This window comes from Exophiala xenobiotica (genome assembly GCF_000835505.1).
Source record: "Exophiala xenobiotica strain CBS 118157 unplaced genomic scaffold supercont1.2, whole genome shotgun sequence".
Classification (NCBI taxonomy): Eukaryota; Fungi; Ascomycota; class Eurotiomycetes; order Chaetothyriales; family Herpotrichiellaceae; genus Exophiala; species Exophiala xenobiotica.
Genome location: NW_013562493.1, coordinates 1,465,250 through 1,492,143, shown reverse-complemented (window position 1 = coordinate 1,492,143; position 26,894 = coordinate 1,465,250). Strand labels below are relative to the sequence as shown.

Below are 26,894 nucleotides of genomic sequence, written 5' to 3'. Positions count from 1 at the left end.
CTGGCGCAGGCAATTTGCTCGAAAAGTCGGCCGCAGCCTCCTCAACTTTGGCAGGTAAGCCGAGGACAAATGATTGGTACGCCTGTTCTGCTGACTAACAACAAGATTCCACTGCACTTCATCTTTACATTGTACAAGTGAGGCTTTCCTTCAGACTCCCCTGGAGCATCCTTGTGCCTGACATGGCTGCTGCAGCTAATCAAACAGCGCTCCGAAGGTGGCTGTTGACGACTGACCGCCTTCATTTGGAGAGTTTGAGCCTGCACAGAAAGTGCTTTGTGCGCTCAATAACCCAGTGAAGGTAAGATATCTGCCGTATTGGCTGGATTAGTGAAGATTCTGCGATGAGGGTATTCACCCGATTCTGCGAAGAACGCGTGTCCGCTTGACTGAAGTAGGATGCTGCCTGGCGGCTGTGGTATCTTTCTGCCAGACAGATCCCCCTCACTTTGGAAGCGACAAGCTCAGATGACCTCCTCTTCAGACACATTGATTGCCAGGCACGAACTGGGTGAACTTTCTTCGAGTAATGGCAGACGAACAACCTCGCACGCAGGCTTACGCTTGCACGCATTGTGATCAACCAGCAACGAGTTGGTGCTCTGGCTGTCGCGAAGGGGCCACCTTTGTGGAAGGTGCAAACAGCACCCCATACTGCAGCGCCGAGTGCCAGAAAGCAAACTGGGACTCTCACAAGTCGGCATGCAAGCGCCTTAAGCTTACCAAGAGCTTGTATCACGCAGGCGACATTCTCAACACTCTCTGGCCCCTCCTACGTTCGCAAACCAGGCAATCGACCGTCGACGAGGTTCACGTTGGAAACAACAAGATTGAATTCTGGGAAACGCTTGAGACAACCAGATGCCGTGACGACCTCAACCCCCTTGAAGGATTTCCTGGTGACAAGAACGTTTCTCGAGCAATCCTTGACGTCTTCCAGATCACGGATCGTGAAGTCATCTGCAGCTTAGGTGTTCTCCTTCACAAGCTTCTCGCTGGTGAGTTCTCGCACCTGAACGCTAAGGCCTCTTGAAAGCGAAAGCAGGAATCTAACTCTATGTCTTGCAGGCGTATGTTCCCAGATTCAAACACTCGAACTCAAGATCAAGAATCCCAAGCTTGTGGTCCAATGCCATCAACGTAATGTCCCGGAGGGAGCCTACTACGATCTTGGCCTGGTGGATGCTCGAGTCTTGACCGATCTCCGAACTCCCGCGTTCCTCCCGGGAGACGAGGAACCAGCCACGCATTACATTTTCCGTGTGCGCCTCAAGGGCAGTGGTGAGGACTTTGCCATCGACATAGCCAACGCCAAGTATGGACACTTCGACACGGTCGTGCCATGGGACACATATCTCGGTCAACGAGTCTCCCGTATCATTCGCGGCAATATCACTCCCAGCTACAGCGCATGTTTCGCGCCACCAGAGGCCCATCTCTGTCGTATCATCGCACTGTCCGAATTCAATACCTTCCGCATGAAGCATCTCATCGAATCTTGGCTGGAGAGGAATCACCTTGGTTATGGCACGCTCGTGTCGCTCAGCAAGCCACGCTTCGCAGAGAAGCTTGCAAATCTCGAAGGATTTGCCGCGACGGGCCTGCGCGAGAGCTACCCGGACGCTACGAGATGTGCGAACCTCGTCGCGAAGATTCGTTTTAGCAACGAGCGTGATGGGCTGGATGGGCTTGAACGAGAACGTGTGGCACTGATGACGGAGAATGGGGTGCTTCAGGCAGCTGAGGATACTCCAAGAGCCTTCTTGTTCGGAATTGAGTAATGATAGATTAGAGCACAGAGCACAGAGCACAGTAGTATGTACATACTACGATCATTGAAGACATAGCACCAATACATGGTGGAATTTTCAATGGAACACGTCCAAAATACTATGGGCGTCCTACTAAGGTATCTCAGTGCGAATCGTGTGATTTGACGCTAGGATGCCCTTCGACTGCAAACAGCAGCGAACACAGTTTATGTGCCAGGATGCCGTTGAACGACAAACACCAACGAGCACGATTTACAAGCCAGGATGGCCTCCTGTTCAATGCGATGCCCAAGGTGCTGCTTCGACGCTTCTCCCGCCTGTAGCATTCTGCGCCTTGACCAACGGCGATCTACAAATAGGTACCAGGTAGTCGTCAAATGTATCGCCGGAGGGCGGCATCACGTCAAAAGAACTTCCTTCTGAGGGTGTCCGACACACGACGTACACAGTACAGCCTGGACCGGCGCCTCTTTACAGACGAAAGATCAAACATTCCAAATGGCTAAGAAACGGACACCTCGCATGGCTTGTTACCATCTAACGCCCTGGTGCGCCTAGTGTGCCTCTCCTCCCGACTCCAGTCAAGCGTGCTCAAGCGAACGCGGTACTGTATTCTCCTTGAACCGAGCTGGATTTGGCTTGCACGCGGTGCTAACTAACTCTTTGGCACGAACGGGCATTATTTTCTCCTTTCGCTTGGGAGGCGACGGAGGTTTAGCGTGGGGATGAGTACTCCGTAAGTAAGGTCTCTTTTCTTCTCATCTCGCTTTGAGAATCAGGCTGGCTAGCTGTTGCCCGATGGACGCTGGACGCTGGACGCTGGACGCTGGACGCTGGACGCTGGACGCTGGACGATGGACAGTAAACACTACTGGCTCCAGCCTTCGACAACAGCCCGACCCCGTATTCCAAGACCTTGGAGGCTAGCGAGATGATCGATGCCGCTAGATCCGACAGCGAAGTCTGGGACTCTGGGGTTCCATGATCCATCACAATGACAATGGTGCTGGAACTTGCCGCCCAGCGAACGTTTCTCCACCGTGTATTGTGTTAACTCGCACCAGGAGCAGGATTGCACCTGCATGGGAGGAGAGCAGAGCAGTTTCAAAGCACCTGTCCTGACGTTGGATAAGCGGCATTGATTAGGTATTGTGCAGAAATCGGCGATGGGCAGACACAAGATTTCCAACCGACGTGGCTGGCTTCGACCCTGTTCGGAAGACAAGAGGAATGCTGACTCCGGGCTCCGAGACCCTCATATAGGCCCTTTCATCATGATATCGCAGTGCTAGCATACCCAGAATTTTACAAACGGAGCAAACTTAATGAACAAATCCCAACCAGCCTTGGTATCGACAAGTACCGCGTGTAGTCTAGCATCACTCCGTAATGCATCTCAGCTGTCGGCCCTCGACTTTACTTTCTCCCGCGCCCGCATCGTCAGCCATGTCTCATTCTTCTGCAGGTGTCACTATCCAAGACACCGCTGGACATGCATGCAGTGTGATTACCTTCTCACGTTTTCACACCAAATATTGACGGACGCAAGCGCCGGCATTATTTTCCGTCACTGACCACAGCGCGTGGAAAAGGGGGTCAAGTGAAAAAAACAAAAAAACCACACATCCTACTCCGTATGGAGTATGGCTTATTGCTGACCCCAGTTTTGGCGCTCATCTTGTTGACGACCAAAGATAGGGCCAGCCAACCCCGCTTAGGACAGATCCCAATCCTACTTGTACTGTAGTACTCCGTAATTCCCCAGAACCGCAATTCCTCGGACTGGAGACTGTCACATCGTGCCAGTTTTCAATTCTTTAGGTAAGAGGTGCCCCAGAGGGCTTGCAACAGACGAATTGAGGTCGACGCCATCTCGGCAAAAGCAGGGCCCGAGCGCCTTTTCGGAGTTGAGTTTGTGGGGAGTTGATGGGAGCCATGGGTCGCTCTTGGGACTAGGCATGACCACTGAGTACTGCGATAGGCCCATGTGGGCTTCATTCGTGGGCGAGATGGGTCGTGATGGGCCTAGTGTAGCCTGAGTTTGCCAGGCTCGCAGGCTAAGGCCCCAGATTTTCAACCCCGCACAAAACAAAAAGCCAAAAAAAAGAGTATCGGAGTCAGGGATGACGGGGGGTCCAGGGAAAGACAAAATTTGTTGTGGTGTGCGGTGTGGAAAAATTGATGCAAGGGGGCCAACGAGTGAGCGAGTCGCGAGGCCAACGAACTTCGACGAGAAAGCGATGAGGTGGACTAGTCAGCTCAGTCAGGCTGGCTGCGGACAAGGTTGCAGCCTGGTACTCGTACGCCCTGGCACCTCAGTTCCTGATAGCCCCCTGCCCGCGGCCAAGCCCGATTTCTTGGTGAGGCGCCTGACCAAGCCTCGTCGTGCACAATACTGTGTTGTTACTAGTTAGCTGTGGCGAGAGCCGCCGACCTCATCTCATCATGAGTCGGCAACCGAGACAGGTGACCACGAGCAACAATGATGGATGCCACAAGACACTCCAAGTCCAAGCCGGACGTCCTCCCATGGGGACCGGTGCATACACAGTGTCGGTCAGTTGATCGCGTGTTTGATTGACTGACAGGAGTACTCCATATCTCCAGCCCGGATGAGCTGCAAGAGGTGTGCAGCAGTCACCAGCATTTATTGCCTCGTGGAGAAAGTTACACTACAGTGACTGCAGAACAAGGATGGCTGGCGACTTGAGGCCTGGGACACTTTCGTCCGCGCTAAGAAGAAGCCTTCATGCAGCCTCGTAAGCCTCCCCAACCGCACCGTGATCACCACTTTTTGGAATCCTTTTGGTTGCAGCCATATTGTGACCAAAGGTGATGGGGTCTTATCTTCATGCATGACTCCAAGGGCAAAAAGGACCTTGGGATGTCATTTTGTTGGGCAAATGAGAATCGGGCACCTTGTCGCTTACAACTAGGTGAAAGTGATATGACTCAAGTCCTTCAAGCGGTGCCTGGGAGATCGACTAGTCTCCCCTGATCGGACAGTGCGAGTCATCAACAAACCACCAGCTGGAGGATGACGGGCGCCTTCAATCGCAAAGAACCCCCAATAGAATGTGTATCCGACACTCGACTACCTCAGTCCAATCCACCACCACTCTGACGATAAAGGGAAAGTGGTGGAAAAGTCCAAGGTCTGGACAGTCCATGGATCATAACCGGATCGTGTACGGAACGTACATCCACAAAGAAGGGAGAGGCATTTCGCTAGGTGGCCAGAGATACAAGGTGCAAAGACTCTGGGCGTGATGGATCGGATATTTGATCCTAGAGATTGACACTTCGGGACTGGTGATGGCCGTCTTCCAGACACAATAGCCTCCAGCACGATGCTTGCACAGGGTCATAGGACGGACGCAAGGCACGGCGCGGATCATTGATCCTAAGCCGTGACTCTGGTCTCCTAAGACTCGTGTGATCACATACTGTGTAGAAGTACTCGTACACTATTCAATGGAGCCCTGAGTTTCACCATGCAAGATAAACCTGTCGTATGTGTCGATCGATCGAAAAAAAACACTCCGAGTAATCACTGCCAATTCCAATGGGAATCGTTCTCCGGGTTCAAAGATGGATACATTGGTCTGAGAGACCTGGCCATCCGCAAGGGACAGATGATGAGATTCGAGGTGCGTCGGACGACACCTGCAAGGGCAGTAACGCCTCGAACGTATCATGACGGTTTCGAAGGTCGCTAGTCCATAGTACACACTATCTGGGAAGAGACGGAATGCGCAAGTGGGCCGGAGATGGTCTCCGAAGGAAGGCTATCACAGCAAAAGCCGGCCTGGACTGGTGAAAGAGTTAGAAAGAGCAAGGACCAGGCAAATAGTAAGGAGACCGAGGGGCACGGCGATATTCGTAGAAGGTAGGACGAACAGGAGATTATCTTTGGTTCAGAGCAGGCCCTTTTGGACACTGCAATATTGTTTTCATTCTTGGGTCCCAAGCCTTTCTGGCTTAAGTGGGACATATGATAGATGCATCGAAATGCTGTCTGTAGGAGACTTGTACCCTTCTCGACATACCAAAGAAATTCGACGCCAAGCCGTGTGGTGAGATGAAGTGAACAAAGGAAATCATAGAAGTGGAGAGTGCTGTGCTCCAGGTAAGGGTACAAACTCTTGCATCTGTTCGATGCTGGCAGACAAATGCCATAACTCATCCCAGCCGGCACCCAATTCCAAATCCCATCCATATCCAGTCCTCCCAACACCAAGTTCATGTTGACGTACGCATCTTGTAGCACAGCAACAGTAACAATGCCCAACAAGGTCTTCAATACCTCGTGGCATGCGGAGGCACCAACCATCTAACGCTTCATGCAGAACAGCAACAGCAACAAGCCCCATCTTATGCAAGTCTCCTGCACAAAGACGACCTCGTCTTTCCGTAAACAATAACGCCAAAGAGTACTTTTTGTTTCCCTTTCCCAAGCTTATGCAATTCAGAAAACGTGGAAGAGAGGTATCGCCGTGCCCATCATCGTTTCATGTTCCCATATACTCGTCGAAAAATCAATGTCGTAGTGTGTGACGTGTCGTGTTTCAATTGCTTTGCATTGACACTCGTCGTCGAAGGGTTCGTGTCTGGTCGAAAGATCCCACATAGTCCTTCAAGTCGTTCTGAGCTTGCTCAGAGATCTTGGGAGAGTGAGGCCGAGAAGACGTCGAGGACGAGGACAGAGAGTTTGAGGAATTTGACCGGTGAATGGAGAAGTCGTAGGCAGGTGGGAGGTAGAAGAAGCCATTGGTGGAAATGGTCATGGAAGGACGTTGTGTGGTTGTGTAACTAGAAGCAGACGAGGTGGACGAGTCGGCCAGGGTGAAATGGTCGAGTTGGGTGAGACGGCAGGCTGAAGAACAGAAAGCTGTACCGTTCGTCTGTCTATCGCAGGACAAACAGAAGTCTCCGAGAAGGAAATCCATGCTTGTACGACTGAGTGTGAAGTCGAGGTAGGCTGTAGGCTGCAGGAAGTGGAAGGATTCGAGATGTCTTGGATGGTAGATGACGAGGTTATATGCTTGGGGTTTCCCAGGCCACAGACAATATGCCTGGGTGTGGCAGTGATGTGACAGTGATGGTGTGGACCAAAAGTCAATGGGAGGTCACGCAGGCAGGATATATCTCGTCGAGGCTGGAGGCTGACGGCTGATATACTCGATGGAGGTGTGAGTGGAACTAAATGGAGATCCCGTCTTAAATTTAGACAGAGAAGGGAAAGGGTGGTGATGAAGAGAAGATATATTATGTGCACAGGTCATGAATTCTCACAATGGAGGGAAGGGAAATGGATGTTTAGATAAAGAAAGTGAGGAATGGTTCGAGTATACCTGGTACAGAGGGATTGGCAAGTTGGATGGAGTGGATGGAGCCCTGGTGAGGCCAAAAGATGGCTGCATCGGCCGCTTAGAAGCTATGCCTAAATCATCCAGACCCCGCTTCTTTGGGTGAGTGCCTGCAGTTGTCTTCCTGCGCCCACTCCACCATCTCCTGCGCTGCTCTGCCCAGTCTCAACCCTGTTCTCTGCCCTCTCATTCCTCACGGCATCATCTGATTAGCCATCGTTGTCTGACTCCTCAGTCTTTTGTGCCATCACACCCTGGTCATGCTCTTCTGCAGCTAGCCAAATTCCTCACCTGCAGACGACCTAGGGTGCCCCAATCCTCCTTGGTTGGCCTCCCACGCAATCAAGGCACCACCCAATCATTCCTCGCTTTCAGGCAACCGCTTACCTGTCCACAAAAAGCTCAAACCGTGGATTTCAGGGTCGTGGAGAAAGCTCGAGCCAGAAGTGAGCCCTGCACCAACTGCCACGAAGCCTTTGGGGACGTGAGCTTGTGCCCTCGTCCCTGCAAAAGGCCAGAGGAGCATGAGCCAAGCCGTCTCGTAAGATGGCAGAAACACGCTCGAGCGCTCCTCACGCACGTCTTCTTCCATCAGGCACAAGTTTTCCCTTGAAACGCCTCATTGGTTTTGTCCTCGTTGGAGGCAAACTCCTAGCGGTTCCTCATCGCTGGTCATGGTTCTTACGGGCAATTCTCCGGCCATGTTTAGTCAGGTCATCATCGAAACGATGCTGTCTGTTTCAATAACTCTTGATCATTCTAAGCCACATGCCGTAAACTCGAGAGTCGAGACGCTGTCCAAGATTACGCCTCTCCGTCCCTTCCATTGTTTGGTCTGGGGACGAGCTGTCAAGGATATCTGCCCCGAGGTCTCATTCGTCGACCAAGCCACTATCTCCCGCACCATCAAATTTGCCATCCAGGGTCTGCCGCACCTCATGCACATGGTCCTGAGCTTCGCGGCAGCTGCGTGGGATGTTAGGCTCTTCTGAATGGCTCAATCACACCACGAGTGGCCTGCAGGGTTTGCCACACTCAGATTTTCTCCGTTATGAGGCACATTGAACTATCTAGTTCTTCTCAGCGGCATCGGAGTATGCAGTGAGTAGAATTTTTCATGGGCACCTGTGAGTGCGAACAATTCCGTACCGTGTGGCAATCGGTCGGGGACGGAGATCATATTCGGAAGCGTTCTGGAACGCGACAGGTGTTCAACATCTTTGCAAGAAAACGTATCATCTCTCGACAACATTTCTGTGGACGACGTCAGCATGCGATTGCTTCTCTCCCGATTTTCGATAGTATGCCCAGTCAAAGACGTCCAGCTCTGCCACCTCATGCCCAAGCTAGTCGAGATCGTTATCTTGACTTCGCACTGATCTTCCTTCGGGTTAGATCAGAGGTCATTAGGGAACAGCCGTCCGAGCTACTTGCGTCTTGTGCAGTAGTACCCAGTTCCTTGCACTGTTCATCGGCGGGGTAGTGCTTGCCCCATTCAGCTCCTCTCCCAGCATCATTGTGCGACTCAATTGCGTCCAACACAGTGCCTCGGATAACTCGGGCGGCCAACTTCGACTTCTTCGAGCAGTCGCCAGCAAGCTCCGTCCAATCGAGCAACGGTCGGGCGAATTAAGTGCTGGACGACGAGTTGTGGCACAAAAGTCGAGGGACACGCTTCGGCTCGCCCACGGAGTGAGCCGTGTCTTCGTCCTAGTCTGGCTCCACCACTGGTCCATCACTTGAATCAGAAGTGTTGTCGATGCTGCACCAACCTGACTTTTGACGCTACATATCAATCAGACGTGGTTTGCTGGGGTGTTTCTCGCTCAATCAAATGCGAATCTCGCTAACGTCGATCAACCGTGGAAGCTTGGGCATTTTCACGTCGAACCCCGAATCATGCGTCGAACACTAACCCTTGTTCCTAGTAGACAAGTGGCCAAGTCGACGTTTTCATGTTGGGTTCGATATGGCGTGTCCAACCCGTGCCATTCATGCTGCTATCCGCCGCCACGCCCAATGTTTCATAGTCTCACACTTCAGCAACAACAATCTCAACCCCGCTTGAGTCCGTTTTTCGAGCCAAATCATGGCCGACCCCAGACTATTGCTACTCCAAGGACCAAGTTATGCTGCTATTGTTCAGTTCGCAAATCAACAGGATCATTGCATGCATACACCATTTCCAACCACTGATGCGCCTTGGACAGATTTCAAACGGAGCTCGACAAGCGCGCATTGATCTCCTCGTACATCAATGTCAATCCACTGTCGGTCGTCGATCCTTTCACAGAGTTGACCTGCTCTTAAAGCACTTACTGGAGCATCCTCTGTCGCACAGACTCTTGGCTTCAAGGTTTGTACCACTGCTGAAGCATGCTAACTCAGATATTATGTGCCGTACTATCCGAAGCATTTGGAGCCGTCGCTGAAATTCAGAGTTTGTCTTCTTATCGAGGGTCGAAGTGGTCTGGCAGACTGGCACGTTGCGCAACCCCACGCTATTGACAGGACTCTGGCACGGGCCGACTCAAATTCTGAAATCCACTGATGACGCCGGCGAAAGCACGGGCGATGGCGGAGAACACTGGAACTGGAAAATGCAGCTGCAATAATTCGACTTGGACTGTTTATTGAGCCTTGAGGTGCAACGATCATCCTAACCACGCCGAATGAATGTAGACTACATTAGAGCCTCCTCATCAGCCTTTGCATGGGTCTCCTGCGCTGTATGCAGGCCTCCAGATGTCAAACTCGGGCCATCAGACGAGTCAACTCCTGGCCAAAGTTGGTTGTGTCTCAAATATCGCCAGCTCCATTGGACTGTCTGCTGACAGACCTATTTGCACATGACCAAGTTGCTATCTAAACTTCATAGTATGCACCACTGGATCAGTCCAAGCCTCTTTCGAGATGTGGATTGAGCAGCGTGTAGGGTAATCGCTTCGCATGAGGGTGGTCATCATGAACTATCAGCCGTCAAAGCGACATGAACCCCATGACCACGCAGGGGAGACACGTCGACCGGAGAACATCCCACGATATCAAGCATGCTATACTCGGCTGACATTTCCGCCGTCCGTCGCTTGAGGAGTCTTCTGTTGACGCGGCTCTCTCAAGGCTCTCAGTGAGTTGAACCACCCGTAGGTACTGCGTGCTGTCCGAGTGAAGCCCCAGCCGCATTTACTTCCTCATCTTCGCTATGTACCTGGTGCTATCTATGTCTCCTAGCGAGGTCCGGCCTCAGCTCGGACTACAGCGATGCATACCTATCCCCTACTGAATAAGGAAACACTCCCGAGGTGGCCTTGAGATCTGACTGCGGCGGAACATACGTCTGGACAGCCTTACATGCCCCTTGCAGACAGTGCATACAGTGTTTGTCCCGAAGGCGGATATTACTCATCATCGCTGAGCACATAGCCAGGCCGATGGCGAGATTGATGTCGATATGGGATCAGCTTACGGCCCAAAACGGCCATCGCGCAGGGCAGCACAACATTCTTTTGCGTCTTTAGTATGCCTGAAGCCAAGCAGCGGTGAGTATTGATATGTTGCTCCCCACATGTCACCCAAGACAGTCGACCTTGCCAGGATGATGTTCTTAATACCTCAGACAGTCATCGCTTCGAGTCGTCCCGAGCATCACGCACAATAGATACCAGTCTATCAGTTTTTCTGGCAGGAATATACAAAATGTATATGACATTATATGCAAAGACCAGAAATACATCCGGCCATCATCATGGGCAAAGATTTCTACTCTGCAGCAGACGCTCAATCGTTGCCGCGATGAGGCCCTCAGTCCCAAGCCTCACATGCTGAATATTTGCGCTTTCGAAGGTGGGTGAAGATCTGTCCCCAACTACTCCGTGAACCCATCACGCCGCTTCAACTGGCTGGCAAGGTTCAGTGTCTACTCCTCTCTGTTTTCTTGTTCGCCTTCTGCCATAGGAGTCGTCTTACTTTTTGATTCCCAAGCGGCCTTCACGCGCGGATCGTTGAGCTCCAATTTCTTGACTTGCGACAACCTCTCCGGAAGATGAGCACGAGACTTATCAAAGGACCCGGTATAAGCAGACGCCATCGGCCAGTAAATCTTCATAGCCTTCTTGCCGTGCGCCTCGACCGGTGATGTTCTCGCGTTTTCGCCCGTTGCCTCCCGCCCAACAGCACCGGGTCGTACTGATTCCTCAAGGCGTCGGCGCTGCAAATCCTCGCTTTGGGCTTTGTCCTCCAGAACGCGATAAAAGGGATCAAACAATGTTCTTCCTGGAGGCGCTACGTTCCTCCGCAAAGTAGAGTCGGATGATATTCCTGGCTGCCCGAAATAGTCATCGCTCATGACACGAGGACGCGACGCATCGCGACGAATGGTGTCCACGGTGTGAAGGAGGTTCCCTTCTTGTCGGTGAATGCGTTCCTGATATTCCAGATCGTTTTCGAGACGATCTTCTTGATCCATAGGTTGCAGTGAACGGTTGATCTGGCCGTCGAATCGCTCAGCTCGCTCAACGTCCCCTGCTGGATCTTTGTCGTGTCGGTCCACAACCTGGTCTATGTATGCAAGCTCCGTGAGAGGCACATGATCAAGCGGGGAGCGGCTGCCTAGGACCCCTGATCGGTCTGCTGGTACACAATCGCGAGGACGCTTGGGTATGTCCCCACGGATCTTTATTCCACGGAGAAGAACGCCTTGGAAGCGATCTTTCCGACGAGGCATGCGTCGAATGAATTGGTACGTGTTGGGCGCGATTTCTGGAAGGCGCGAGGTGAGGGAGTCATCGCCACGACGGGTTTGAAGACCGCTTTCCTTTATTACTGTCGCAAGATGGACCGTTGTAAGATAAGTCGGTGTGAGGAAATCGGGACTGGTCTTTTCCCCGGCCCTGCGACGTACGGCCTCCATGTCCTGTTTGGATGCTGCATCGGGTATCGCCGGCGCCAGCGATCCCCCACGAATAAGGAGATCCCACGATGGAGTATTTGGAAACATCTTCTCCTCAAAGACCCGAAAAGCCTCTTCCCAATGCTGTGAATCAGAAGACCTCGTCAGTATCTGGATATAGAAGTTCCAATTTTTGTTGGTCAACGCAAATCCGGCCTTCTCAAGCAGTTGAACAAGTGTGGCAGCACTGCTGTGGCGATGCTGGAGATCCAAAGCTCTGAAATAATTGTTGATGGGGGTTTCGAGAATGAACCTTTGCGTCGAGAGGACCTTCGAATTGAGCGAGTCGAGTAGTGCTTCACTCGCAAGCCCGCGGGAAGCAGAGTTGGGGATCATAGAGCTGAACTCGAAACTAGGCTCGGATTGCAAGAGCTCAACACCCACAGTTGCTGAACGAGGCTTCGAGATCTCCCGGTTCTCCGTATGAGGAAATGGCGTTGCAACCTGTATTGCACGTTCGAGGATTCTCGTCCAGAGCGCCTCGACATTTTCCCAGTCGTGGCTCTGTGTAGACACTCGCAAACGAGATGTCAACAACTCAAGGGAGTCTAAAGTTTTCAAATCTAGATCCAAGAATGACGACCTGACAAGAGACTCAAATCTTTGAATGAGGATGTCTGCTTGCTTGACACGACCCTTGGCCATCAAAACATTGACGAGATGCTCAATGTAGATGGACGGCGTTGCATCTACAGCTCTGCGCCGTTGGAGGCCAGGCTGTGGAAGTTTGGTGGCACGATCGGTAGCCGTGATTGTCTGTAGGATTTCTGCGAGAAAGTCTACAGAATATTGAGGCGAATCCTTAGTTTCGGGACTGCGGCGACTTTGTAGATGGAGCATAGCTAGGCGAGGGCTGGCACCCAGCTTTGGGAATCTTTCCATCATCTCATGATAGACGACATTGGCCATGTCACGGTCTTCCTCCAAGGCGAATCCGTGTACAATGATAGCATAATGGAACGGATTCGCCACAAGTGTTTGGCTGAGACTCAACTTTCGGAGGATTTGCGCGGCGCTTTTCGTCTTGCCCAGTGCCACAAGCGCTGTCATCATGGCGGCATAAGTCATGTCGTCAGGCTTGACACCTAAAGCATGCATACGAGTCTGGACTCGGAGACAACCGTTTGAGTCCTTCCGGAAAGCGTAATGCCTTAAAATGTAATTCCACATCTTGACCGGGTCGCCCTCGAAATTAGCTCCCGTTGTGGCTTCTGCAAGTTTCTCTGCCGTGTCTGGTTGTTCATTCAAGCAGTACGAGTGAATCAATCCAGACATGATTTCGTACGAGCCCTTGACGCCATAATGCTGGGCTTGCTCGATAATTCTGAGTAGTTCAGTGGTGTCCCCAGCTCTGGAGGTGATTCCCATCAATGTGCCAAATGTATATTTATCCGGAAGGACACCTTCAGTCCTCATCTTTCGAAAAAGATCAAATGCCGTTTCAGGATTCGGGGATCTTGCGTGAGCGTAGATAAGAATGTTCCAACAGTATGTGTTTGTCTCCAAGCCCCTGTCCTTCAGCCCTTGAAACTCCCGCTGAGCACTCTCGACGTCGCCGAGGCGGGCATGGACATAGAGGAGCGGCGTGTAGAAATCGACTTCGGCGGGCGGCGAATGAGTTTGACAAAGCTCTTTGAACACAGAATAAACCCCTACCACATCACCCTGCTGGGCAAGAGCAGTAAGGACCTTTTGATAAGACCGCTTGTCTGCCACTCCATGGATTAGGGCGAACTCTCGCAGACAAAAGCTGAAAGCCTTCAAAGAACCCGCTTCTTCCGCGTGCATGGAGATTAGAGAGCCGTAAACACTAGGCGGTGGAGCGAACTCAGGAAACTTCGAGCGCAAATGCCGATATATCAGGGTAGCAAGTGCACTCTTATCGGCACGCTTCGCAGATTCCAGCAAAGTCCTGATGGCGCTGACGTGAACATGTGGTCTTAGTTGGCCCAGCGCTTCATAATTGTCCAATATCTCAAGCAAGCCCTTCGGTGTGATCAGGCCCATGAGCCGGTCATTGCGCACGAGCAAAAAGAGCAGGCTGCGACCAATTTGAGAGAGTGTTCCGGACAGACGCACAAGCAAAGGTGAGCGTGTCGAGAGACGTGACGCCAGCTGGTTTATAGCGTGAGGTAAGTCCTTGTAGTGACTAGCTTGTGACAGAAGTTCTTCTCTAAGGCGAGTGGCGGAGGAAGGAGATTTGCTTCCTAGTCCTCTGAAAGACGTGACCCAGACCCTAACGGCATTCTTCCACAACATATGAGATGTGAGATGTAAGAGCATGAATGCGCTGCACTCGTAATGCAGCCCACGGTCTGTTGCCTGGACATTGATTTTCTGAGCCAGAGGTAAGTTGTCCATCTTCAAAGCCACTCTGACTGCGGCACTATAGTCTCTCGCAGTCCTCTGTGACACGGGGATGTTGGAGAAGGCCTCGTAGGCCCATTCTGTCTGCTTGGACCGTGGATCTGACGGTAGTGAGCGGGCGAGGAAATGGAAGAGAGTGCTGGCATTGGTCTTTTGCTTCAGAAGCCGGAGAAAGGCATGTCTGACGTCGGCATCGTTGAAAATATCGGGATTTTGAGGTGTACCCAGATTCTCGCCCAATATACTCTTAAGCCCTTGCTCGATCTCTACTTCCGTCTGAGCTGACGCATTGTGCGGCGTGCTTGCTGGACGGAACTTGAACGGGAGAAAAGCGCTCTTGGACTCAAGATCTCTTGCCCCAGACTCTAAATTCTTCAATGCAGTGTCCGTAGACGACGCGTCGTGCACTTCTTGGTCAAGTCGTGAATTGTTGGTGTATTGTCTTGAAGATGCTGCAGCGACTGGTCGGATGGGAATAGCATCATGCTTAACCGCACGAGCTGCCCGACCTCCCGTTAAGCGTGGGATACCAGACCTGGACCGGGATCGAAGGTTGTCCCGCTCTTGGGATCTCCGCCTGACATTTTCGAGATACAAGGGCCACCAAGACGGCACTGTGATGTCGTGGCCTCCATTCCTCCAAAATGACGGACCTAATGCGCGACTGGATCGAATTGGAGGGGCAATTGCTCGTAAGAAGAGTTGAGAGGCTGGCTCAATGCATGGCGAGACACGCTCTAGCATGGACCGGTTGAGAAGTCGTATCTTGCAAGGGTTGTGGAGGAAGTTGCCAATGTCATGCGACTTTTTTGAAATTGTTAGTTTGGTCGAAGAGGTGCTATGTGGTACACGGACTGGCGTATGTACAGGACTTCCAACTATACAGTGCAAGTCTAGAGCCTCATGACAGAAGAAAAGAAGAAACCTGGCGGGTGCAATCGAGCAAGAGAAGGAAGAAAAGTGTCGACTGATGGCAAAATCACCAAATATTTGAGATGGAGATGAATTGCTCGCGCAGCGCAGGCGGAGTCGGCGTCCAAGTCGCCGATGTACCAGCAAGTAAGTACCAGGCTCGCAGGCAGCCAGCGAGCCAGTGAGCCAGTCATCCCACACTCCCACTCATACTCGCGCTACCATTCCCATTTCACTCCCACCAACAAGGAACCCCTCGTCAACACCTGTGCGCACATCCTTCAAACCACAAGGTGTCATGAATATCACAAGCTCAATAGTCTCGGAACGAGATCGGGGTCTCTTGGGAGGAGACTACAATGCCTACCACGCTCAAGCAACCCGGAAAATCCACAATTTGCGCCGACGACTTGGTGCTGTCAACCGTGGCCGAAAATATACACCAAAATCCCCAGTGACCGCAGAGAATGTTGCAAAGAACGCAGAGTAAGAATTTAACCGAAAGGTCAACCTACAGTTCACTGATATTGGGTGTAGATGGGTACAACTCCTCCTTGCCAACTCCGAGCGAGCATGGGCGAGTGCCATGACCATGAAGTCGGCGCAATCGGCAGAAAACACACAGAAACCCATGCCGGGTACAACAAAACGTCAGATAGCTTCACGACTGCGAAGAGCCATCACCTATGCAGAGAATTTGGTTATTGTTCTGCAAGATCGAGGTACAACCGGCGCAACAGAATTGGACGATCTAGAGGCTCGGGCTTATCTGTCCATGCTGCGAGGCAGTCTGGCTTTCGAGAAAGGACGATGGCAAGCGTGTGTGGAAGACTACTCCCTGCCACAGATCATATACACTGCGCTCGCTCGGACATCCAAAACCGACCTCTATAAAGATCTTTTGTCTGGCATTGTCGAACCCAGCATTCGATATGCCGCATATCAATTGAAAATGCCGCGCACAAAGGCCGTCAATGAGATCGCCATCGAAAATTTCCCCAACTCCGAGGCCAACATACGCAAAGAGGTGGAAAACATCAACCCACAAGCGTTTGTATCTCTGACCGATGCCGCTCCGACCAGCCAGGGCCCCAAGGAAATCCCTTCAGCCATTTCCTGGCGAAGCCGCAATGTCAAGCTTGAAGACGCCAACATCTCGCAAGCTCTAGGCTTATCCAAAGAACGAGAAGACGAACTCTCCATATCCTACAAGTCTTTCCGAGAAGGAACACTGAGCGCCAAGGATCTCGCGACCGCATACGAGGGGGTCATCACAGCCTGCCAGGACGCCGCCGATGCCACCAAATCCGCCATCGATGAGCTCGCCGGTGAAGGTGTCGACCCGGGCGACACACGCATGCAATCTCTTCAGATCACTCGCACTGCAGTCAATTACGCCGTCATCGAATGGCGCATCGGCCGCAACCGCGTCCTTTGCGGTACTGACGATGGCCTGGTGTTTGAATCCGAGAAAACCAGACGATCACTCAAACCACGAAAGGACGGCAAACCGCGCGAAGTCAAGGCAGAAAGTGCTGGCCGCAAGATCTCCCGCCTCCGCGAGCGTGTAGCCCTCTACGACTCCACTCTACAAAGTCTGGACGCCGTCAAAGAACTTCCCGGCGTCATTGCCGACACCTCGTTCGTCCAGGAACTCGACGCAAAGAGAGCATATTTCCGCTCTCTCAAATGTCTCGCCATCGGCCGCTCGCACGCAATCAACGACCAGATCATCAACGCACTAGCCCTGTACGCGCGGGCTCTCGACCTCGCTCAGAGTGCATCATCAACGCTCAAGGACGACACTACTCCCGCCAAGACGCCGCCCAAACTCGACGTCTCACCTTCCGATCTGTCCGGCGCAGTCGCAACACTGTCCAAACTAGTCATCCAGTACCGCGCCCTAGCCGACCTGAAATCCCAAACTCGCTCGCCGTCGTCGCAACCATCCACGGAACAGTCCGCAAACCAGGCCGTCAAACCTGCGCCGCTGGTCGAAAGACTCACACGCAACGAATATCTCGAGAATGTCGACTTGACCAACCTGGTCAATTGTCCACCCCGACTGCGCCCTGTGCCCGTCAAGCCGCTCTTCTTCGACCTTGCGTGGAATTATATCGTGTATCCGAGCCAGAAAGCGAGTTTGGAAAAGGAAGGGCCCGCTGCAGCAGTGAATGGAGGACACGAGTCGGAGAAAGCAGCTGCCGCGGAGAAGCAAGAGGATCAGAAGCCTGCGAAGAAAGGGTGGTTCGGGTTCGGACGATAGAGTCGTTGGAGCTTGAGTCTAGCCTCATGAATGTCGATGTCACAAGCCGTCAAAAAAGCATGTTGCCGTGGGCAGCGAAGTCGTGAGCAGCGTAGTGCACTGGCTATGTTGTCGTGAGCAGCACTTTGCAGTGGCTACGTTGTGATTATGTGAAGCAGTGAAGAAGATGTTGTGGGAAGAAGATGGGTCATCTCAAAGCAGTTCAGTGGGATGAGGTTGCCATAGTCAACGGAAATTCTCTGCCCATGAACGATATCAGAGTAATGTGAGAGTACCACGGAGAAGGTGGTCCAGCAGGCCCAAGACAGAAAGGAAATAAATCAGAAAAAGATTCATACATCGGGAGGTCTGGTTTCTTTTCCATCTTCCTCGCGTGACTGACTGCCGAAATCCAATTGCGTGCCCGCGCATGGGTATTAACGCATGCGACATCACTGATCCCGAGCTGTTTGTTACACATGTCCATAAACAACGAATCTTGAGTCCACTGTGATGCTATGATCCCTTGATCATGTACTGTAGGTGGCCTGCCTGCCATTGACCAAATAAATAACAGGTAACAACCATGGATGGTACTCCATACCCTATCCTCAGCCTCCTCTCCCGAAATGAATTGAAACCACCCTCCGCCCTAAAATACCGTGGAGAAGGAAGGGCCCGTGTTGCATGCTATTACGTAGCTCGGTAGGTACTTAGTATCATTGAATCTTCTTCCGCGCATAAGGTAGGACATTGACATCCCGTCCTGTCGTGCTCTTGCCGCCTCCGCTCCGCAACGCAACGCGGACCACCTTTTCGCCGCACACTGTAGATTTCGTGGGGTCAAGACAAAGGCAGAGATGAAGAACGGAGAACTGGATCGTGTGCAATCTTCGAACCAACGGTGTCTTGCTTGTGCCGTCAACGGTCAACATGTGCCTGGGCGCTGCTAGTCTCAAACCGATACCAGTAGGTACCTAGGTATCAATTCATGATCCGATCCGAAAACCCCTGCCAGGCAGCAGAAGACGCGCCTTCGACATGATTGCATGAAATAAGACGGCGAAACTTTTTCGCATTTGCCAGGCTCAGCGCCTAAGGTTTGCCGCCCTCGAATACAATCGTTCTGCGCCGCCACATTACTTCGGCATGGACCTCGTCGGGCAGATGTTCGATTTCGTGGTGTGTCGAAGTCTCTTGTAAGATTCCCTTGCGCTCTTGATCTTGTGGATACGAGTGTCTCCTCCACGGAGCTTGCTGGTCGTCCGAAGAAGTGCTGCTGCGCATTGTGCTGTCTGTTTCTGTTTGCGCGATGGCTGTTTTTGGTTCCGCCCCTGTACATTTCGAATCACCTTCGGCGGTCTTTGTACGATCTTTGTCGCCTTCGCTGTCGATGTCGGCCTTTGCCGCCAGATAACCGCTGGTCATCGATGATGACTCTTCATGTTCCATCTCTGCAAGAGCAAAAGGATCCAGAAACCGAGGTTCTAGGTCCTTTCGGTCTGCAGGCAGGCGACCCTGTTCAGGTACTAGGACTGAGTATGGTAAACAATGCTCCGTATCATAGGCAGGAGCCCGTCGTCGCCTCGAGTATCCAAGAATGTACACAATACAGCAGACGACACAAATGCCCAGCACGTTCAGACTCAGAGTCTCAAAGTTTCCGAATGTCGAACATCCAATAGTCCCGGTATTGCCCATTGCCCTAGTGGAAGCACAAAGAATGTTCAAAACTTTCCCATCGTGGGGTGATTTTTCTCAAGGCGATCAACACAAAGCAACTGGATGGAAAGGGGGGAGGTCAGGCTGGCGTGCCTTGGGCTGTTTGGCAGATGGCGGCTGCTTATAGCCAAACCAGAGAGACATATTTTCATCACGAATGCAACCATGTTCCTCGTTAGACGAACACGAGAGTACTACCATTTTACCAATGACAGGACAATCGCAGCTGATGAAGGCGGAGTGATCTAGACCCTGGAGCCTTGCTCTCGCAACAGTGATGTCCGACGAGAGCATGATGGAGCCATTCGCTGAACAACCGAAGCGAGAAGCGTCAATCGCGGCTGGCTGACGTACTGCGTACGGCAATCGATGAAGTCTCACAGCAAATCTGCACGACGATGTAAAACACTCACAAGCGAAGGAGATGGAGTCTGTTCCGGTGTGGCGTCCCTCTGAGATGGTCCGTCAATGGGGACTGGCGACTCCGATGCGCAAGGTTGTCAAAAATTTGACTGAACTCAGTCAAATTCAGATCGGCGGCCAGACTTGAAGCTCAGCTTGAAAGGACACAAGCCTCCACAAAAGAGGAAAAGTCCATCTCGAAGCATGGGAGAGCCGTGAGCCGAAAAGGCGGGAAAAGTGGTGCCATGCACGACCATGGTAGATTTCAGCTCGCTTGATGCCGCCACAGCGGAGTCGCGGGAACGCATGTTGTCCAACGACATCAACGAGAATCGTCAAGATCGGTTTCATGATCGTGTATTGAATGTTCGAAAGTCAAAGTTCCCGTGCCTTGACGCAATACAGTCGCGCCGTGTACGTGAAGACGCGGGATGTCCAAATGGGAAAGCGTTTGAAGGAAGAAGAAAGACTTGAAAAGATGGAAGGAATAGTAGAAAGATGCGAAGAAGCAACTCCACGGCAGGAATTATGACAAAGCTCGCCGGTCACCCAGCGACCAGCATCTTAAGGCAATCAAAAAGGGGACATGGTCGGTCGAGCATGCGTATCAAGATCGTCAAGACTGCCACCATGGCCCGTAGAGGCTGGTGTCCGATGTGTAAGGTCTAACTTAGCATACCTAATTAATCCTACTGATGCGAATGCTGTGTAGTCTCTATCCCAACACAACGCCTTGCGAAACAGCACACGGGCCGCCAACGACTTCCCTGCACGTCCAAAATCTAGGCCCTTGCTTCAGCCAGCAACTTTCATGGCCTTCTCATCCGGGCTAAGAACTTCAGCCTTAGGCCGATCAAACTCTCCGCTGCTTCTCCTCGAGACGTTCTGAACCAATTTTTTCAGGACATCAGGTGCGTCTTCCCTGGCCATTATGACCTCAATCATGGTCAGCCCTTTACCTTCCTGCACCTGGGGCTCTGCCAGTATTCTGTTCATTTCGCCCCAAGTCTCAGCTCGTCTGGTCAAGACGGGGTATGCAGGGTCATCCTTTGGCGCCCCGAAAAAGCTCGGTGATTCGAGGTACCTCCATGGCTGGCAGTCATTGTAGCCTGCCTTCATACCATGAATCCACCTCTCGATCGTGTATCCGTCATTGTTGATAAGGAAGATTGTCACATCCAGTCGGTTGCGAATGATGTCAGACATCACTTGGGCCGTCATTTGGAAGCTGCCGTCGCCTTCGAACAGGATCGTCCGGCCTTGCTCACGCAGACCTTCAGCGACCATCTCCCGTTGAGCCTGGGCCGCTCCCGCACAAGCGCCTAGCATGTACCCAATGGACAACCAGATGGAAGAGTTGATGAGGGTGGTATGTGGAGGAAGAACAAAGTCTCGTCCACCAACCGACGGCGTGCCCGTCTCCGTCAGGATGATGTCCCCGGGGCGGAAGAAGTTCGACATGCGTTGCCAGTAGGTGTCTTGCTCGATGATCTCGCTCTCCATCGTGGGTGGCAGCTCCTTGAGTTGCTGTCTGGGGTCGCCCAAGTCCATGGTGGGCTGATATCTGGGGAGTCTATCCTTGTCGAGCTTGGAGAGAACTCTTCTCAGCAATTGCTTGACATGGAGGTTGTGGTACTTCGTGCCACAGATCTCGACACTGTCGCGCTCGAAGGTGATTGCTATTTTGGGATCGGGAATCGTGCTAAAGCCAAATGTATTGACGTCGCTGTTCAATGGCCCCAGCCTCAGCACAAGATCGCATCCGCGAGCCCAAGGCATATATACTTGTGGACCTGCAATACCTGCATACATGCCGTAAAAGTTGGAGTATGACTCGTTGACGATACCCTTGCCGAAGGGTGTTGTTGAAGTCGGGAATCCGGTTTCTCGGACCAACTCGTCTGCTTCCTCGCTGATGCCATATCTGGAAGTGAAACCGTCCACGACGATGAATGGTTGCTTGGATGCATAGATCTTGCCAAGGATCAGGTCAACCTCCGTGTCCTCGAAACCTTCATCAGTGGCGATTGAAAGATCAAGAGGCTGGTTCAAGCCAGCTGCTGATACCCTAGCCTTGGTCATATTGGTTGGCAGTTCGATATAGACAGGCCGACTTTCCAACACGCAAGCTCGTAAACATCGGTCGATGTGTGCTGGCGCCGTGTTGGGGTCTGTCAAATTGGCTTGGGCAACGGTGACCTTGGCTTGCATTTCTGGGAAAAGCCTGAAGTTTCCATCTCCCAGCGTATGATGCATACTTAATGCACTTTCCTGGATATGCGTGGCAGGTGTTCCGGCAATGTGAATGACGGGAGCCATCTCAGCATAGGCTCCAGCGATCGCATTGATAGCAGAAAGCTCCCCAACACCGCCTGTGGTAACTAGCGCAGATATCCCTCTGATTCTTGCATAGCCATCCGCTGCATAACCGGCATTGAGCTCGTTGGCATTGCCGACCCAGTCAAGACCAGCCGGTTCGATGTAGTCTAGGGCTGTCAAGTTAAAGTCTCCAGGGACACCGTAAACGGCCTTGACGCCGAGCTGACGGATTCTCCTGAAGAGATACTCGGCAAGGTCAATTTGAGAAGCCATTTCGCGACAATGGAAGACACACTGAAAGCTACAATGATTCGACTTGTACAAGGGAAAGATGTTCAAAGCGTGGGATCAAGGGATATATAATAACACCCTTGTACGGCAGTCGCGGCCGTACTTCCTACCAAGGCAAAGGAGATGACTGGCTGATGAAGGCGGCCCGTGGACGGCTTACCACAGATGTTACCCTCGACAGTGGACCGTGCGGTTGCGGTCGGTGTCAGAATACATGGAGGAGATTGATCCGCAATGGATCGAGTTGGAACAATGAGAGGAGATGGGACAAAGGAGGGAGGATGCTGGCGTCACGAGGAGGAGAGACGGTTTGCTTCGGCTAGTAACGGGACAAAGCAAACAAGACTTCATACCACGATACCACGGTACTAACTTAGGAGGTGAGCGGCGCGGACTTCACGGGCTCGACGAACGTTGATTGATTGACATTGGGCGTCAGCAAACCAGACAATCGTAGCATAAGAAACTGAGCTGTTTTTGCCCCGGTAAGTTGGATTCCGGAATATTTTCGATTGTACTCTTACGCCGTTTGTTTCATCAGTCTGAATGACCGTATAACTTCGGCTAACATGCATATGTCGATGGCCTTATCAACCAAGTCTTCCGTAATCCTCAAGCAACATGGGGGTCCGAGATAACGCTGTCTACTCCTCCCTGGCTCTGGCATCCTCCACGGCCTTCTCCCAGTCTGTCAACCTCATGTAGGTGAACATTATAAGGCTAGCACATCCAAGGCCACAACAAGGGCCGATCCACATACCACCGAGTCCCATATGCGGCGGACCGAAGGCTAGTGTGAATGACAACGGGAGTGCAAACAGGTAGTACACTCCGAGGTTGACCCATCCGCCAATTTTTTGTCTTCCCAGACCTCGCAGAAGGGCATTGGAAATGGCGACAAGAGCATCGAAGAGTTGCGCCGCTGCCATAATAGGTATAACTGTGGCAATGATAGCGCGAACAGCCTCGTCCTTTGTGAAGATGGCAGCAATGACATGTCGACATGTGGTCAGCAGAATGACGTCGAACAATCCAATACAGACGAATATGATATAGTGTGTTCTCCATGTCGTTCTGGCGGCATTCAGAGCCCCGTATCCGATGAGGTTGCCAAATCGTGTCGAGGCAGCAACCGAGATGGGAAAAGGGAGATGATAAATTGTGACCGCAACGGTCATCAATACCGACTGAGCGGCAAGGTCGGATGCACTTAGGTAGCCCGCGGCGATCGAAAGGATGTCAAAGGCGAGCCATTCGGAAAAGGTCATAAGCACACCAGGCAAGGCCAACCTGACCATAGGACCCCAATTCTGGCATGCTCGTCGGAGTTGCAAGCCCGGCCAACATTGCAAATTGGACCTTGCAAACAAGGCGACGTAGAGGACAAGTACAATTGGTTGTAAATTATTCGATATCACAACGGCCCACGCAGCACCGGCAAATCCCAGATTGAGGCGGAAAACCAGCAGCCAATTCCAGAGGATATTCAAGGGGGCACAAATCATGATCACCACAAGAGAGGCGGTGAAGTCACCTTGTGCCTGACACAATCGTTTTCCAGCTTCGAAGATTGCCCAGCCTGGCGCGCCGAGCAGGTATATTCGCATGAAGGTGCCCGCCAAAACTGCCTCGTCTTTTTCGGGCACCAAAGCCGATAAGATCCAGGGAGAACAGATCCAGACTGCGCCGATGGGAATGGTGACAACGAACACGAGCAGAACCATCCGTTGGACGTGGAGGCCCACTAGCTGCTTCTTGCTGTTTCCAAATGCTTGAGATGTAAGGGTGTCAAGACTCGTTGCCAGACCCTCGTAGACACAGAGACCTGTTACATTGGCCGTCATCGTAGCGAGAGACGCGGCACCCAGTTCCTTGGTACCCAAGCGACCGGCGACGAAGACAGTGGTCAGAGAGAATGAGTATTGCAAGATGTAGGTGAGCATCAGTGGTCCAGAGTACCGAGCGAGGAGGCCAGTTTCGGCTTGCCATGTTGTTTCGAAGTCGGGATTCTTCACCAGAGGCACCTCTTCTTCTGTGGCGGTGCCATATATTCTTTGGTCGACTTGGGCCACGGACTTCCGGAAGTCATCAATACCATGTTCGTTGAGAAGAGCACTGGTCTCCGAAGCACGACGACCAGCCATTTGTGCAACTTGAGCTGATTCTTAGCCGTATGTCACCGAGGTCGAGAAATCGTTCTCCTGCCGCAACAAATGTTATGAACGAGATAGCATAGCTTTTAATGTCGATAGGAGGGAAGACGAGGAACCAGACTGATGATAGCCTGTATGCCTTGATGATAATCAGTGAGAAGGAAGGATGGTTGATGATATCGAAGGTCTGTTGGCGGTGTAGAAGTTTTCTGGAGCCTAACTTACATTTTGGGAGTGCTTTCGAGCCTATCTTTTGGAACTGGAGCCACTGTACCAATTAATCTCGCCAGTGCGCAGCTATCCAGCCATCCCGAGTCGATCCAATCGGCCCTCCGTCACAAGCGAGACGCATGGTTCTCAAAGCGATGTCGTGAATATCGTGCATAAGCGAGTCGATGGAGGAGAGTTGTCGCTTCTCTCGCAGAAACCAATACAGGTACATAGCACTCCGTATTCGATGAATGTTTCTCACCAAGGCTCATATCGTATCCCGGCCATGCTCTCTGAACGAGCATCCCTGCTTCAAGCCTGGTGAGCCACTGATCAAGCCTAGGGAGCCCTGGAGACGCGTTCAAATCGCGTCAATCAAGGCCTGGCCTGCATCTTTTTGCGGGGCCGGAGGCTGGAAAGTGCAACACCAACACAGTCTTAGTGACTCTTCTACCCAATTCCCTCGTTTCAACTTCGCAGCAAGACTTCCCTACTGTGGTAGTTCTGCCACACCCAGACGCGTCTTCCTGGTCTGTTATGCACATCATGACTGCTGTTTCACTCTCTCCGCACAAGCTCGTCAGCCGCAATGCTCGTCTTCCCTCCCCAGATCCTGCTTCGATCCGACTGCCCGAATCGCCAGACAAAGCCAATGTGTCGCTCTCGACTGTTGGTGACAAGCCTCGAAGTCTACGCAGACTACAGTCGCACAATCAGCTCTCTACCGTCAATATGGGCACACAATATTCGAATTTGAAACCTCGATCCGGAGTCCCTACGAAACCATCACGCGAGCATTTAAATCAACCACCCTCTACCGCAGCCTCAAATGGCACCGCAAACCCTTCCTCTCGAGCTCGTGCGAACAGTGACGCTCCGTTACCTTATAACCCTCGCAATTCTCGAAAAGCTGGCATAACCTCTCCTCCATCCTCGAATCACATAGCCACTCATGCCCGCAAGTCCAGTCTTGAAATGACCTTAAGAGATGGACCTCCACCAGGAACCACATCAGTCACAGCTCTCTCGTTACTGCGCCACTCAATATTGACCAGTGGTGTCACAGCGACGAAAGAAGGAATGTCAGACTACCGGATATACCTATGGCTGACATTATTAAATGTTGCTCCTTTGCCCACGGACACATACCTCGAGCTCATTCACCGAAGCCGCAGCCCAGCGTATGAGAAGATCTCCAACGATGTCTTCCGCACACTAGCTACCGATACCTTGTTCAAGCGAAGGGTAACGGACGCAAGTCTCACCAGAGTACTCAACGCGACCGCATGGCGGATCCATGACGAACAATCCTCAGATCCTCCGACCGAATTCGCACAACAACATCCTCAGGCCACATATCTCCAAGGCATCAATGTCCTAGCAGCACCGTTGCTATATGCTTCACGGTCGGAGTCGCAAGCTTACGCTCTTCTGACTTGTCTTCTCTCCGAACACATCCCCACATATCTGTCGCCAACCATGTCCGGCGTACACAGAGGTTTGGACCTTATTGACCAAATCCTCGCTTACATCAACCCGACGCTCTCAGCCTTCCTCCTCAGCAAGTCATTACCCGCCAAAATCTATGCATTCCCCTCGGTCTTGACCCTTTGTGCATGTACACCAACTCTTCCAGAAGTACTCAAGCTCTGGGACTTTCTGTTCGCTTTCGGCGTGCACTTGAACGTCATCTGCGTGGTTGCACAGCTGATACTGCTGAAAGACAAATTACTTAATGAGCCGAGTCCGGCAAAGACTCTAAGGAGCTTCCCCAGCTTGAATGCCGATGAGGTTATCAAGATGACGGTCTTGATTGTGAGAGAGTTACCTGAGGATCTCTATCGAGATGTTGTGGCGCATGTAAGGGGGGTTTCATGAGGATGAAATTGCCCTAGAGGCTTGATAAAATCGGGGCCCAGATGATTTGATGAGTTACGACGCGGCTTGGATTCTATGACGAGACGAACGACAACAAAAGTTAAGGTTCTCATGAAGCTATTATTATAAAGATATCGGGTCTTGGAAAATTCGACCAGATGAGAGGAGAGGTAGCTGTCTAGAAGAAAGGCAGAGGCAATGTGCCTTCATGGATAGACATCCTATTGTGCATACAATTGACATGCACATGAGCAGGTCTCGCAGTAGCCTAAGCGAAAGAAAGCTATCTATTCAGTGATGTCTACG

The 26,894-nt window shown here is 52.0% G+C and overlaps 6 protein-coding genes across 6 annotated transcripts; 3 read left to right on the top strand and 3 right to left on the bottom strand.

Moving 5' to 3' along the window:
* Positions 1–384: 384 nt before the first annotated feature.
* On the top strand, positions 385–1,781 carry PV05_02740 (uncharacterized protein; the record flags this gene model as incomplete). Its single annotated transcript, XM_013463329.1, has 2 exons — positions 385–998; positions 1,069–1,781. The coding sequence occupies exons 1-2, from the start codon at positions 530–532 to the stop codon at positions 1,779–1,781; spliced, it is 1,182 nt and encodes a 393-aa protein (XP_013318783.1). The 5' UTR covers positions 385–529.
* Positions 1,782–10,681: 8,900 nt separating this feature from the next.
* On the bottom strand, positions 10,682–15,424 carry PV05_02739 (uncharacterized protein). The gene has a single exon (XM_013463328.1). It carries the CDS (start codon positions 15,198–15,200, stop codon positions 11,058–11,060), a length of 4,143 nt encoding a protein of 1,380 aa, XP_013318782.1. The 5' UTR covers positions 15,201–15,424; the 3' UTR covers positions 10,682–11,057.
* Positions 15,425–15,574: 150 nt separating this feature from the next.
* Positions 15,575–17,976, top strand: PV05_02738 (uncharacterized protein). Its single transcript, XM_013463327.1, has 2 exons — positions 15,575–15,854; positions 15,906–17,976. Exons 1-2 carry the CDS (start codon positions 15,667–15,669, stop codon positions 17,632–17,634), a joined length of 1,917 nt encoding a protein of 638 aa, XP_013318781.1. The 5' UTR covers positions 15,575–15,666; the 3' UTR covers positions 17,635–17,976.
* Positions 17,977–20,352: 2,376 nt separating this feature from the next.
* Positions 20,353–22,592, bottom strand: PV05_02737 (uncharacterized protein). Its single transcript, XM_013463326.1, has one exon. It carries the CDS (start codon positions 22,327–22,329, stop codon positions 20,533–20,535), a length of 1,797 nt encoding a protein of 598 aa, XP_013318780.1. The 5' UTR covers positions 22,330–22,592; the 3' UTR covers positions 20,353–20,532.
* A 369-nt stretch (positions 22,593–22,961) lies between these two features.
* Positions 22,962–24,745, bottom strand: PV05_02736 (uncharacterized protein). Its single transcript, XM_013463325.1, has 2 exons — positions 24,726–24,745; positions 22,962–24,639 (listed from the first exon to the last, which is right to left on the bottom strand). Exon 2 carries the CDS (start codon positions 24,489–24,491, stop codon positions 22,992–22,994), a length of 1,500 nt encoding a protein of 499 aa, XP_013318779.1. The 5' UTR covers positions 24,492–24,639; positions 24,726–24,745; the 3' UTR covers positions 22,962–22,991.
* A 450-nt stretch (positions 24,746–25,195) lies between these two features.
* On the top strand, positions 25,196–26,883 carry PV05_02735 (uncharacterized protein). Its single transcript, XM_013463324.1, has one exon. The coding sequence runs from the start codon at positions 25,248–25,250 to the stop codon at positions 26,586–26,588; it is 1,341 nt and encodes a 446-aa protein (XP_013318778.1). The 5' UTR covers positions 25,196–25,247; the 3' UTR covers positions 26,589–26,883.
* Positions 26,884–26,894: the final 11 nt, after the last annotated feature.